We start from the raw sequence: 12,860 nt of genomic DNA, 5'->3' as shown, positions 1-12,860 counted from the left end.
ACCTTCATTATTTCATTTTTAAAGCTCTTTAGAAGGTTACTTAAAGTTTCTGACTGGAGGAAATACTTTATCCAATAATTTATCATGAAGGGTCTATAAAACACAATAAAAGTTGCTTCCCGGGACATAACTATACTTATATAATGGCATAAAATATTGTTTTGCGAAATGTTTGTGCTGTGCCGTATCCTGTAGAATAAACCTTGCCTGCAGGTGTGCTGGGAGGAGCACGTCTGTAACTTGGCTTCTATGTGAGGTGCCCATTTGGTGAAGAACCGACTGTACCAGGGCAAATGGTGGTTTTGATTATTAATTTCCTTAGCCAAATGCAGTGTCCTCTCACTACATCAGTTCCTCCTTAGCTTCTCTTTCATTTGACCTGCTCTTTGCAGTTACTGGTTTCTGGGGCTGGAAAAAAAATGAGTTTTTCTGCTTTGCAAAGCCACAATGGTTTGTGCAGAAAGTAAATCTTGTAAAGCGTGTCTCCCTACTAAGTCCTTAAATGTAGGCTTTTCTTTGTCCTTTTGTGATCAATCTGTACGGTTTGCTTTGTTTCTCTTTAAATACTGTCATCTTGTGTAATTTTAAACTCCAGTTTGGATTTACAAGCATGTAATGTCTTTAATATCCTTCAAAGAACTTGAATTGTGTTCTGTGGATTGTTTCTGCAGGATAAAATCACAACATCTCTATTCTTTGAATAGCGCCATTATCACTCTGTGTTAATGAAATGATTTCAGTATTACAACAAATGAGTTTTTGAATCCATTCAGTATTAAAGGGAATTGGATTGTAATTAGAACATATTTCAAAAAGAGTAAAAGGATCCATGGTATGTGCTTAGCTCTTAAAACACCTAATGCTATATTAATTGTGCTTTGGGCACATCTGCCCTCCTATGAAGGGGACTTTGACAGTAAAGATGAAAACGTTTTAATGCTTTTGAGGCTGAAGAGCTCCTCCAACAGGGTGTCACTGCAACGGGGAGCAGCATTCACAGGCACTGTGCTGCACTTAAATAAGGGGTGAGGTGACCCACGGAGCTGTCGAGCTGTGGGGCATGAGCTCAACGAGTGCTCACCTAGGCAGGTAACCCAGTAATGAGACAGGATTGGTAGCAGCTCAGCTGTGCTGAGGCAAGGCTTGCTATTCCTCTCTGTCTTGTGGTGCTTCTGAATGCACTAATAATTACCAGCTCTCTTTCTTTGCAGCCTTTTCCAGCACTATTGCTACACCCGAGGCGGCATGCGCCATACTTCCTACACTTGCATCTGTGGCAGGTAAGTTGATGGCTTCTATTGAATTGTTGAAATGTTTATTGTCAGTTTCCCACTGGATAATTGTAATATTGTTCCTTTGAGGCATGCGGTGTGTTTGTGAGTGCCACCAGAGTACGTTTGGAACTGTTTCCACTGGAAAAGCCGACAAAGGGGTGGCAGGTGTTGGATCTTAAAGAAAGGGCTCAGTTACAGGTTCCACAGTGGCTGCTGCTGCTGCTGCCAAGATATGGCTGTGTGCTCATATCTGTGCCACAGTTGGCTCTTTCATTAAGTAGAGTTATGAAGAAGGGCTCTAGAGCTATTCTTTGTTGTTCACAAATACTTTTTTTGGAATACACCTGCAGTATTTCATAGCATTCTCAAACTTCTTTGAGGTTTGGCTGCGCTAAAATTGATTTGGGGAAGTGAGTTTTGGAAACATTTTGCTCTATTTTCTAGCTCGGCAGCCGGTGTTGGAGCTTTTGAATTTGAGAAAATACAACTTTTTATAAGAAGTTCTCCCTTCAGTTGTAGAAATGCATGTTTTTAATTCAAAGAATTTCAGGAGAATAGCATAGGATACACGTGAAGGACAGCTGTGCACTCTGTGCAGAGATTAATCTCATTTAGTTAATGGATATATATATATCCAGTCAGAGATATGTGACAGATGAAGTACATCTATTAATACATAGACTCCACTGCTGGATCTAATGACACTCAAGGCATTTGTCTGAGTTTACATAGGTTATTTATTTAAAAAAAAAAAAAAATTAAGGTAATGATGATGTTATTTTGCTTCAGGGGTAATGAAAATGATCAGTATCTCTGCTTTTTTCTGCTGTTTACTCAATTCATTATTTGCAAATGCAGTTTTCCAATTTATATGCCAAATTGCAGTAGGAGCATGAGCAGTTTTACGGCAAATTGTGCATCTAAATTGTCAGGAAATTTTCCTGTTTTAAGTACCATCATATAACTTGAGAATTAACATCCCGACTCGATGATCTCTAAGGTCCCTTCCAACCCACATGAGACTATGATACTATGATACTATGATCCCATTGCAACAAGACTTCATCTCTGTGGTATCGTTACTAGCTGAGAAGGTAAAATCAAGTTGTCTCTGTGCATGGTTTTCCACTGCCCTACAGACCTCCACACTTACCATGCATCAGAACCCATGCTGCAGAATGGATTTGGGTACAGAAACTAGAATCAGGGATGCCATCGCTAACCCTATTGAAACTCCTACTGGAGTAGGAATGTGGTGTGAAGTGTATTGAGTCCTTGTCACGGTACAAGATCCAGACAGCACCCTGATGTGTGGTTTTAGCTGGGAGTTGGCACTGTATCCTACCTCTGCTACTGACAACGGAGACAAACTGGGTTTAAAAGTAAAACAACAGAAAAGAAAAAAAGCCTTTGTGAATGAATAGCTGCAGTCTGATTGTGAGTAATGAAGGAAGAACAAATAGAATTAACCATTTTAAGCTAGGTCCTAATAAAATAGATATGAGTAGATCTAGCTGATTAACTCAACATAATAATGGTAAAAGTAATAGGCATTTTTAATTACCATGGAAATGTGGTCGTAAATACTATGCTTAACTACATTTAAGATTAAAAGTAGCTTTTACAATTAGGGTTTCTGAACAGTTAGTATGATTATGTTCATTCTGAGTTCTGTTTTTTTCCCCAAACTTCAAACAATGATATTTGGCACATTCTTTCCTTTTTAAGCTCTGGCCTGATAATAATTTCCATACAAGAGAATCATGTTTTTAATTTAAAAATGTTTTCTGTTCAGGTTTTAGAAAGGTGCTCTTTAAACGAGACGGCAAGAGTTATCAATGCTGTGTTTCATGTTGAAATCACTTGCTGCTGTTTGAGTGTATGCATTTATTGCTGTCACTGTCCAGTACTGACGCTGTTCAGGAGATGGTGAATGGATGTTTGATGCAACTCAATATGTGTCATGTATTCACTCCTGTGTATTCACTGTCTAATCAGTTGAGAATGATAACACATGTTAGTGTTACGGCTTGTCACATAGTTTGCTTAGTGCTGGAGTTAGCAATGCTTTCAAAGGTTGTCAGCTTGTCGATGGTTTGAAGCCCCAGCTGACGTTATGTAAATGCAAATAAAAGAGAATAGTGGTACCTGGTAAACGGACTTAGATATATTCAATTGAAATCTCTGAAGCATTGATTTCAGAGGAATGTGCAAATACTGTGCAGTGCCTTGAAATTCAGAATTCTCCTTGCAGTGCCTTGGTGCACCTAGTGGTTATTTTGCAGAGGAGGAGGGTGAAGGTTCAGGCTGCAGTACTTAATGTATCCATGTGTTTTTTTCCTTTTCAACAAGATTTTAAAGTTTCACCTCTTAGATGAAAAAGCGAAGAGAAGACTGCTAATGCTTCCTTCTGGATTGACTCCATTATTTAAATAGTGATGGAAGTAGCTTGCTGGTTCAGTCTGTGGCCTGTTGATTTTTCTTCAGATCTTAGCACAGAGCTAATAGCTGCTCTTTTTCTTATGTTTGATATGCAGCTTAATCCTTTTCTTAAAATATTACTGACATACCTTCTCTTTCTTCTGCTCATTTCTTTTCACAGTGTTTCCTGATTTGACATGTATTTTGAGGCCTATTTTCCCTTCCTAGTAACCTGAATCTTTTCCTGCTGTTTGCAATCTCAGTGGTGCTAATTTGCTGCTTTTCTGCTGCTCCATGTAGTTCCTTCTGTAACAAACATGTCTTTGGCACCAGTTAGAGGCAAATTATTAAAGGGATGGAAATAGGCCCATAGAAGTCTGTTAGAAGACGTGCTGCCCAGAGGCAGACTTGGACATCCTTGGTGCTGACCTGCAGAGGCACAGAGCCACTCGGCCGGCACCTCCTCACAGCTCCTGGTGTGGAACTCTGGCTCTGGTGTGAGAACTTTTAACTGTTGCTCTTTGGGGGAAAGAAGGAGCTTCTCCAGCAAAGCCTGTTTGCTTTTCGATGGCTTGGGGGTATTGTTTAAATTGTTTTGAAAGCCACCTTGAAAGTCTCACAAATCATTACGAACAGTTCCTGGTTAGCTGTAACGTTCACCTCATGGGTACATGTCGCTTTAGGGAAGCTTCTTAGTGTTGCTCCTAAAGCATCTTCCTGCCTTAATGTGTGAAGGTATTTCTAACGAGGAGGGGCTGACTCCTACCTCTTGGAAGCAGGGTGGAGGTGTATCCCCACCAGTGTTCAGTGTGGCTGAGCCATGTGTTTCTGAAGCAAGTCACCCCTGTCCCAGGCTTTGGGCTGTGCTGAGACAGGGCCAGGTCTACAGTGTTTGCTTTGCGTTTCTTCTGAGAGAGAAACAACTTTCAGGAGCAGGGCTGGTGTGCCATTGGTGCTCAGAATGAGGGCCCTGCCTGGAGCTGGTGTGGGGAGATGAGCCTCTCACCTGACAGAAGCCACACAAGTGCGTATGGTGTGGGGATCTGGTCTTCTGCACCAGCTGCTCCTCTGTGTGTTGCAGAGCCAGGGTTGGAGTGAAAGATAGGGAGCTTTAAATGCCAAGAAAGACTGTGTGCTGCTTAACGCCTAAGTAACAGTGGTAAAACACAGATTTGTGTGCATCTTTGGTAACAGTTGGTGCCAAACTTTACAGAAATATTTAGTAAACTAAAACCTTTACATTAAACTGTGCAAAGGAAATCCCTCGTCTTTGTATTTGGAACATCTATTATTGAAAACATTTGTGCAGTGTTCATATTTGAACGTAGGACTTGTTTATGCTGCTGAAATGATGCATAATGCTGAGTGCCAGCAGATGATAAGTAAACAAGTTATCTACAAATATGTTAGCATGAAGTCATGCCCTTAAGCTTCATGATAAATTTTTGGATAGTTGATCATAAGTATATGCTATTTGCTTCTCCTTTATCTGCATTTCTAGAAAGAGATAAGGAATAGAGTCTGCAAGGAAAATCCTGGCAAAGTGCTATGGAGAGTGAGTGTGCATGCCACTTGTGGGGTGCTACCATTGGGGCAGCATCGCAGAGCATATCAATTGCAGCCTTAATTCTGTGTTTATTTAATTCTTGATATAACAACTTTAATTTTTCCCTCAAGTTTTGTACAATTATAAGAAATACATTCTCTGTCAGAAAATTATCCCTATTATTCTGAAATCTTGCCGCCGCCCCCCCCCCCCCCCCCCCCACTCTGTTGGTGCCTACTGATTCCTACATGCTAAAACAGTAAGACAGTGATCAGTGATCTTATTTTGTATTAATTTGATCCAGCCCTTTAGATTGAGCATCTTCTGAAAATTAAGAAGGCCTCTGCTTTCTCTTCCATAATCCTTGCTGATGGAGTTGTTATGTTTGAACGAGCAAATAATCGATCAATTAAGTATCTAAAGGTTTGCAATTACTGCCTGTATCTTGAGTGTAACATTTTGGGGGAAATGCAGTGTGTTTTTACTGCTTTTGCAATTGCACTTACCAGAAGTTTAACTTGAGAAGTATGTCAGGTTGCACATTTACTTCAGCATCCAGATGTGGAGTCCTCACTACAGGAAAGACATAGACCTGTTGGATCACATCCAGAAGAGGGCCACAAAAGTGACCCAAGAGATGGAACACCTCTCCCACGAAGACAGGCTGAGGAGCCTTTGGCTCCTTAGCCTGGAGAAGGCATCAAGGTGACCTGATTGTGGCCTTTCAGTATCTAAAGGGGAGCTACAGTAAAGAAGAAGACAAACTCTGTCAGGGTCTGTGGTGATAGGACAAAGGGAAATGGCTTCAAGCTTAAAGAGGGTAGATTTAGTTTGGTTATAAGGAACAAGTCTTTTACAGTGAGGGTGGTGAGGCACTGGAACAGGTTGCCTAGAGATGTAATTGATGGAGACACCCTGGAGACTGCCAAGATGAGGCTGGATCAGGCCCTGGGCAACCTGATCAAGCTGTGGTGTCTCTCTTCATTGCAGGGGAGTTAATTAGATGGCCTTTAAAGGTGTCTTCCAACTCTAAGGATTCTATGATTCTGTAATTCTATGGTTACATTTTTACAATGTTGCATTTACAGTGTTCCTTCTTATGTTGTGTGTTTTAATGTTTCTTCTTCCACTAATTGTGGTAAATTTTCTTTTTGCCTCTCAGTGGGGAGAACTCATCTGTTCTGCACTATGGGCATGCTGGAGCCCCAAATGATAAGACTATTGAAGATGGAGACTTGTGGTAAGTAAGAATTTTTTTATTTGATGTTTTTGTTACATTACTGGCTGTGTTTCAATATTTATGTTATTTGTAATCTTGGAATGACTAAACTTTTAGAGCAGCATGTAATTTTGCATGCCAAGATATTCTGATTTCTTCCAAAGGTCCTGTTATACTTCCATCCCCAGTTGAATAGGAAATAAATTAAGTAGGAAAAAATACAGTTCTTGAGAGTTTGGCATTGTAGTAACATGATTGCAAGTACCATACATTTTTCTCCACTTGTTTTACATTGCACATGTTTTGCAGTATCACTGCAGATAAAAGCACTGTGAATAAAATCACCAAAGACATTACCATGGATTTAAAGACAAACCTAATTGTGTGGCATGTAACAGAGGAATACAGCTTTTGTACTTCACCTCTGAGGACTTTGATCAGAAAGCCTGCATTTGTAGAAGGATGGAACTAGTTCTGGAGGAGTTAATCATAGCTATTTAGTGGAGGTTTTGTATGAAGCTGCTTTTGTAGCATGTGCAGCGAGGGTGCAAGTATGTTTTTTAACAGTTGGATGTGAAGATGTGGAGGAAAGCAACTGGGTATTATCATAGGACCAAAAGCCCTTACAGAAAACAAATTGATTTTTCAAAAGTAATTAAAAAAAAAAAAGCCTTGTTAGCTGACATTCTTTGTACATCTGCAAGGACTGCAGAATGCAGTATTACTTTATTACTCTATTAATTACAGTATATCATTTCTCTTTAGTAATGTAGAAACTTCTTTACAAGGTTTGTGTGCAGTGGTTTATGTACTAACTTCATATGTGCTGAATAGTTTACTAAGCCAAACTGTACTGTTTATTTATTGTGCTACAATGGCTTTGACTTACAGTCACATTGTGTTTGGGTAGATGATATCCTGTGAGGGTTTTTTTTTTATCAGGTAGGGCACACCAACATGGACTGTGGTGTTTGATTAAATTGTTAGAAAATCACAGCTTGTGTTACCAAGACATAACACAAGGTATTATGATGTCCTGAACTTTAATATTAAAATTAAGGCATTTATACAGTGGAGGGAATAGTGTCATTGGGAAAATGCAGGAATGGAGATTATAAGTGGGATCTCTGCAAGCAGCAACCCCGCATTTTTTTAGCTGTCTCAATAATAAGAGCAGGGATTAACTTTGTTTGAAATACCTTCTTCCTGAGATGGTCCGGTTTCATGTCTTAATTAGATGAGGTTTGCCAGGTGTAGATTGGCTTTTAACATATAGTTGCCCGGATCACCTTGACCAAAGCCTAAAGAGGCTGATGTGGTTAGCTTGGCTAACAGGGGGCAGGACGACCCTTCTGCTTATAAAGATAAAGAAGTTGTAAGAAAATGTAATTGCATTTGTGTGAGGATGATTTAAAACTATGCTCATTTTCTGCAGTTTGGGAAAAAAATAAATAAATAAACTCATGAGTAGCTTCAGAATACAAATTACAGCAAACCTCCTGTGTGGTTTTACTGTATGCGTTTACCGATTTCTAATTTGGATGTAGATGTGCCTGTGTGCATACAGAGTATGTTCTTTAAAATGACAGCATGCTGATTTGTTTATGTATGTTAGAGTTCGCGTATTTGGCTCTCAATTAAGCTCTTTAACAGCTACTGGGAGCCCTCTGTTGGATAGTCTCAGCAAGCCATGAATACAGAGAAAAAAGTGGCTTTGCTTTTGATGAAGAGGAGGTGGGATTATTTCAGCTTCTGCCACTAATTTTGGTATGAATCTACTGTAATAACTCCCCAGAATAATGGAATCCGATAGAATCAGAAGATCGGGTGCTTGGTGTGATTTCTACTAAACTGTTCAACAGGGATTCACAAATTTTTCATGAAATTATGTAATTTATATGAGTAACATTCAGTCATTTAGCAGAAATATGCTACTTGGGTGCTTTATGTTCTAAGCAGTGAGATGAAGCAACTACCAGCAAACAAGTCAACAAAATGCCCAGGAAAAAAAAACACCAGAAAACAATAGATTAATGAGATTAATGCCTTTCTTCTATGAAATAGTCAAGTGTTCTTTGAGAAATATTAGTTACAAGGATTTTCAGGTATCAACAAGAGGCCTTAGGCAAAAGTATTGGGCTATTGCAGAATTTAAGACTGATACACTGACTTCTTTAAAAACTGTGTCACATTTAAAACAGTCTGATTTCATGACTTTTTGAAAATTAATCTGCATCAAGTGGATTTATTGCTTCTGTAAGAAACTAAGAATTAAATTTCCAATATTGCATCATAATCCACATCTTTACAGGTCCAGCTTCTGTGCTGGAAGATCTCAGTGCAAGAGGAGGACTATAAGGAGAAATCCTGGCATGGCTTATAATTATGGACCGTCTTGTTAAGCAGGGCTGTCATTTTCAGTCTATTGTGTATTAAAAACAAAATAGCCAACACAAAACATTGCTGTTGACAGAAGTTGTACTTCTAGGGTTTCAGTATTCAACATGCATGTGCAAAGCACTGTACTGATGTTGATATCAAGTATGAATATTACAATTAGAGCAAGCCAGAATTATATAAATAATTCATGTACGCTAATGCCTGTGTGGTGGACAAGTGCATAAGTATGGATGGCATGGTTTAAAACAAGCACTTTTCCTGCACAAGAGTCTGCTGTCTTCATGATCAGAAAGGTGACACAGACAAATTGCCAGGCCAGGCGCCCTTGTGCATCACAGTTCTGTGTTCTCTGCTCATTCACTTTGTGTTAACATTTAAATAAAATCTTCTGCTCAGAATGCTGAAAATCACCATTACAAGTGTGTGCAGTGCTGATGTACAGCCAGGCTAAGATACAAATACTGATTTTCTTCTGTCATCGTAAACCTGTGGCAGCTTGGAAGAAACTGAGCCCAAGACTGAGGTTTACTGCATTATCTTGAGGTATTGCATTATTCATTGTGTGCTGAGATACCTGCTGGTTCTGTAGTGAGGCTGTGACTTTGCTTTTGGGAATTGGAGTCCTAAGCAGTTCTAGTTCACTGTCTCCTGCCCTGTGCACAAGAGGCCTCAAAGAGTCATGAGATAACCACAACCCATTTTCCAGTGGGTTTTGAGCCCCACTGCCACCTCCAACACAGTTTGGATAACGAAAGGTCTTTCAGTGTTCAGAGGGAAGTTAAGTGGGAAGTTATTACTTAGGGAGAAGGAGAGTGGATTGAAAGAGCACAGATTTAACCTCCTGTGGTGTTCAGCATGGAACAACAGCCATGTCTGCAGGGAAAAGGGAAAAGTGGCCATCATATTACGTGGGGGAAAATGTGGGGCCAAACATCTCCCCTCACCTTTGTGGTTTGATGTGTTGTATAGGACCTCTTGGAGGTGTTGAACCTGGGGTGTGTATTTTACATTTTGATTTTGAGAAGGTATTGAGGAAAATGAGAGCTTGTTGCATTCAGCTCACTGCCTTTGTTGTGTCTGACATTGTTCCAGTGTTATATTGCAATTGATTCCAAGTTAGACAAATGGGCGGTACTTCTGTGATCTTAAAATAAAGATTGATTCTTCATGATGAGACTCATACTTAAATACAGAAATGTAAGATAATAAGCCTGACCACAGATACTGCAGAAACAGATACAGGTATTATAACCTGAGATGATTTTCTGTGTGCCGGTTGCAGGCTTTTATGGCTTCTGACAAATGCGTCTCAGTGAAAATTCAGCATTTATTAAAGCAGCCCTCATTGGCAAGCTTACTGGTCCTTACATTTTTCCTTGTTACTTGGTCCGCTCTGGCTTTGCAGAATGCTGCAAGTAACCATGTACTCTGCTGAAGCACATGGCATTCCTACCTTGTTGTTGCATCCTCCTATGTCACGCTGGCAAGGAAGGTCCCCCCATCCCAGCACAGCCCTTGGGAGCAGGGTCCCTGCAGGGAGTCCCACAGCGTGATTTAATGAAAGAGCTCAGGTGAAATCACAATGAATATAGGAGGTGAGCATCAACTGCTCACCAAGTCAGCAGCCCTTGGAGAGATGCCATTAACCTTGTGTTCACAGTGGGCCTATCTATTGTTCGTAAAATTAAATTATGATGTGACTTTAAAACTTTCAGAGAAGCAGGTTGGATCATCAGATGATGCCTTGCATTTTCTGCAGCTGTTCCTCTGAACACTCCGATATAAGCGTACTGGTTCCAGTGAGGCCAATAAAAGCATGCAGTAGCTGTGGAGAAGGCTGCTTCCTGCTGGGAAGGTTCTTGCCTGTTTTGGCAGATAGTTTTATTGCATTTTGGTGCCAGAATTTAAACACTGGAAAACTCTTATTAATGCCACAAAATCAAATGCAACATGTTAGAGAAGTGCCATCTTAGCATAATGCGTCTATGTTAAATGTTTTAAATGAGTCTTGGCTGTAATAACAGGTATAGTTATTTGCTTAGGCAATTAGTAGAGTTGGGCATTTGAAAGCAATCCGGCGTTGCAAAATGATTTTATTGGACTAACTTAACTCTGAGGAATGTTTTCATACTCATTTCTTTCCTTAATATTCTAACACCAATTTGAAGCACCAGAATTACATTGACACCAGGGGGCACTCAAATAAGTGCTGCCTGGAACTGGAGAGCTTTGTGCTTTGATACTGGAAGCATAGTGGAGCGAGCCACAGCGCCTGGCCAGGAGCATTGCCTTTGCATGTAAAGCACATTCCACTTGCTTGTGCTAGGTTTGAATTTGGTTCCATCTATTTGGCACTGTTATGTGCCTTTTTGTAAATGTTTTGTTACTACAACTTCTGGTGCTCTTGAAACACACTGATTTAACTTCTAATGCTTCTCCTCTTGGCATTTCAGAAGCTTTGTCAATCTTGAGGAGTTTTTCTTGACGGCATATAGAGGTAGTTGTTGAGACGGTTGTTCTGTGTGAGACAGAGAATCACAGAATTATCAAGGTTCAAAAGACGTAGAAGATCATCTAGTCCAACCATTACCAAGACTGCAAGAAGATGCTGCATCTCAGGGCTCTTTATTGCTCAGTTACCCTGATGAGATGAAGGGCCATTTGTAGGTTTCGTGGTGGTGTTGGTCACTCAGAGGCGCACAGAGAATATTGCAGAAGAAAGTTTTGTTTGTTACATGTTCATGTTTATTCTTAAAGGGTGGGCCTTCTGTTTAGTGAAATGTGCTACTTTTCTAACTTCCCCTTTTTATCTGAAAGCATAGTAGAGAATTTGCTATTATCCAAAAAATTGTTATTTTCTACATAAGATGTGTGCATTTATTTTCTACGTATACTCACAGTATGCATATGTGGTGTATATTGCATTGAAATCACCTGCGTATTTCTCTTAATATTACTTGGTGTTATTTGTAGAAAACTGCATTATTCCCTTCTCTGCAGGAATAAATAAGCTTGCAGTATGAAAGGACTTTTCCTGAGTACTGAGGAACTATCATTTATTTCAGGAAAATATTGCAAAGACTTTCAACTATTCAGCTGAAAGACTTGGGTGAGCTTGAGGAAGGTATGCTGCTAAGGAAGGCAGAGGTTCGTTGTGCTTCCTTTCCAAGCCGTGTTTTGGAATTTGCACTGTGTTTTATAGAGTTCTCTGGTATTAATGCCAACCTGTACGCCGATCTGCATTTGTCCAGGCGGGGGCAATGTTGCATTAAAAAGCAGAATCCGACCAGTCCTTATGAATCATGTAGTAGAAGTCTGCCCTTTTCCACCCAAAGTACTTCATTGTCTGCCATTAAAACAATTTATCCTACGGAACAAAATATTGTATTTATTACTTCTTGAAAGCACTGCCCTTAAGATGCCAGGATATTAATGTGTCAGATGTAAATGCTCCTCTATTTTATGTGGGTGAGAGTAATATTTTCATTTGGCCCTGCGCATTTCTACGCGTTTTGAAGTTTGATGCTATAATAATATGCAAAAATTATGGTTAGCTTTAACCTTTCAGTCTGCAGTTTTGAAACAACTGGTTGTTAGTTATGGTTTTGTTTCTAATAATAATAATACCAAGTACATTGCTACTACTTACAGGCTGATTGCAAAATCAACTGGCTATCCATTTCTGAAACAATTCCTTTGGCTCAGTGCCTTTGGTTTGATGAAAATTTGTTGTTTTCATGAAGTGGAGGTATTTTTGTCCTTATTGTGCCTATGGAGGATAGTATTTGTAAGCTAATCTACTAAAAGAAAAAAAAAAAAAGAAAAAAAGAAAATGTGATTAAAAATAGAAACATGTATTTTCTAGACTTGGCAATAGTTCTCCTTGAACTGCTTGGGTTGTGTTGGTGCTGGATAATTCAGGTGCTGAGGGTGCCTCCATGCCTCACAGTGCATGAGATTTTTTTTATTGTTGCCTTTAAATGAGATGTATCTTTCATAT

At 39.7% G+C, this 12,860-nt stretch overlaps 1 protein-coding gene across 2 annotated transcripts in view; it reads left to right on the top strand.

Moving 5' to 3' along the window:
* Positions 1 to 12,860, top strand: part of PEPD (peptidase D) — a 111,814-nt gene that overhangs the window by 58,009 nt on the left and 40,945 nt on the right. For both annotated transcript variants that reach the window (XM_015873941.2, XM_085551108.1), the window contains exons 10-11: positions 1,212 to 1,280; positions 6,404 to 6,481. In XM_015873941.2, coding sequence (XP_015729427.2) covers positions 1,212 to 1,280; positions 6,404 to 6,481 — 147 coding nt within the window. The remainder of the gene's footprint in view (positions 1 to 1,211; positions 1,281 to 6,403; positions 6,482 to 12,860) is intronic.

Source organism: Coturnix japonica, chromosome 6 (assembly GCF_054131305.1).
Source record: "Coturnix japonica strain WE chromosome 6, WE-NBRP24, whole genome shotgun sequence".
NCBI classification, from domain to species: Eukaryota; Metazoa; Chordata; class Aves; order Galliformes; family Phasianidae; genus Coturnix; species Coturnix japonica.
The sequence above is the reverse complement of the archived record's forward strand: the minus strand, read 5'-3'. Positions and strand labels throughout refer to the sequence as shown.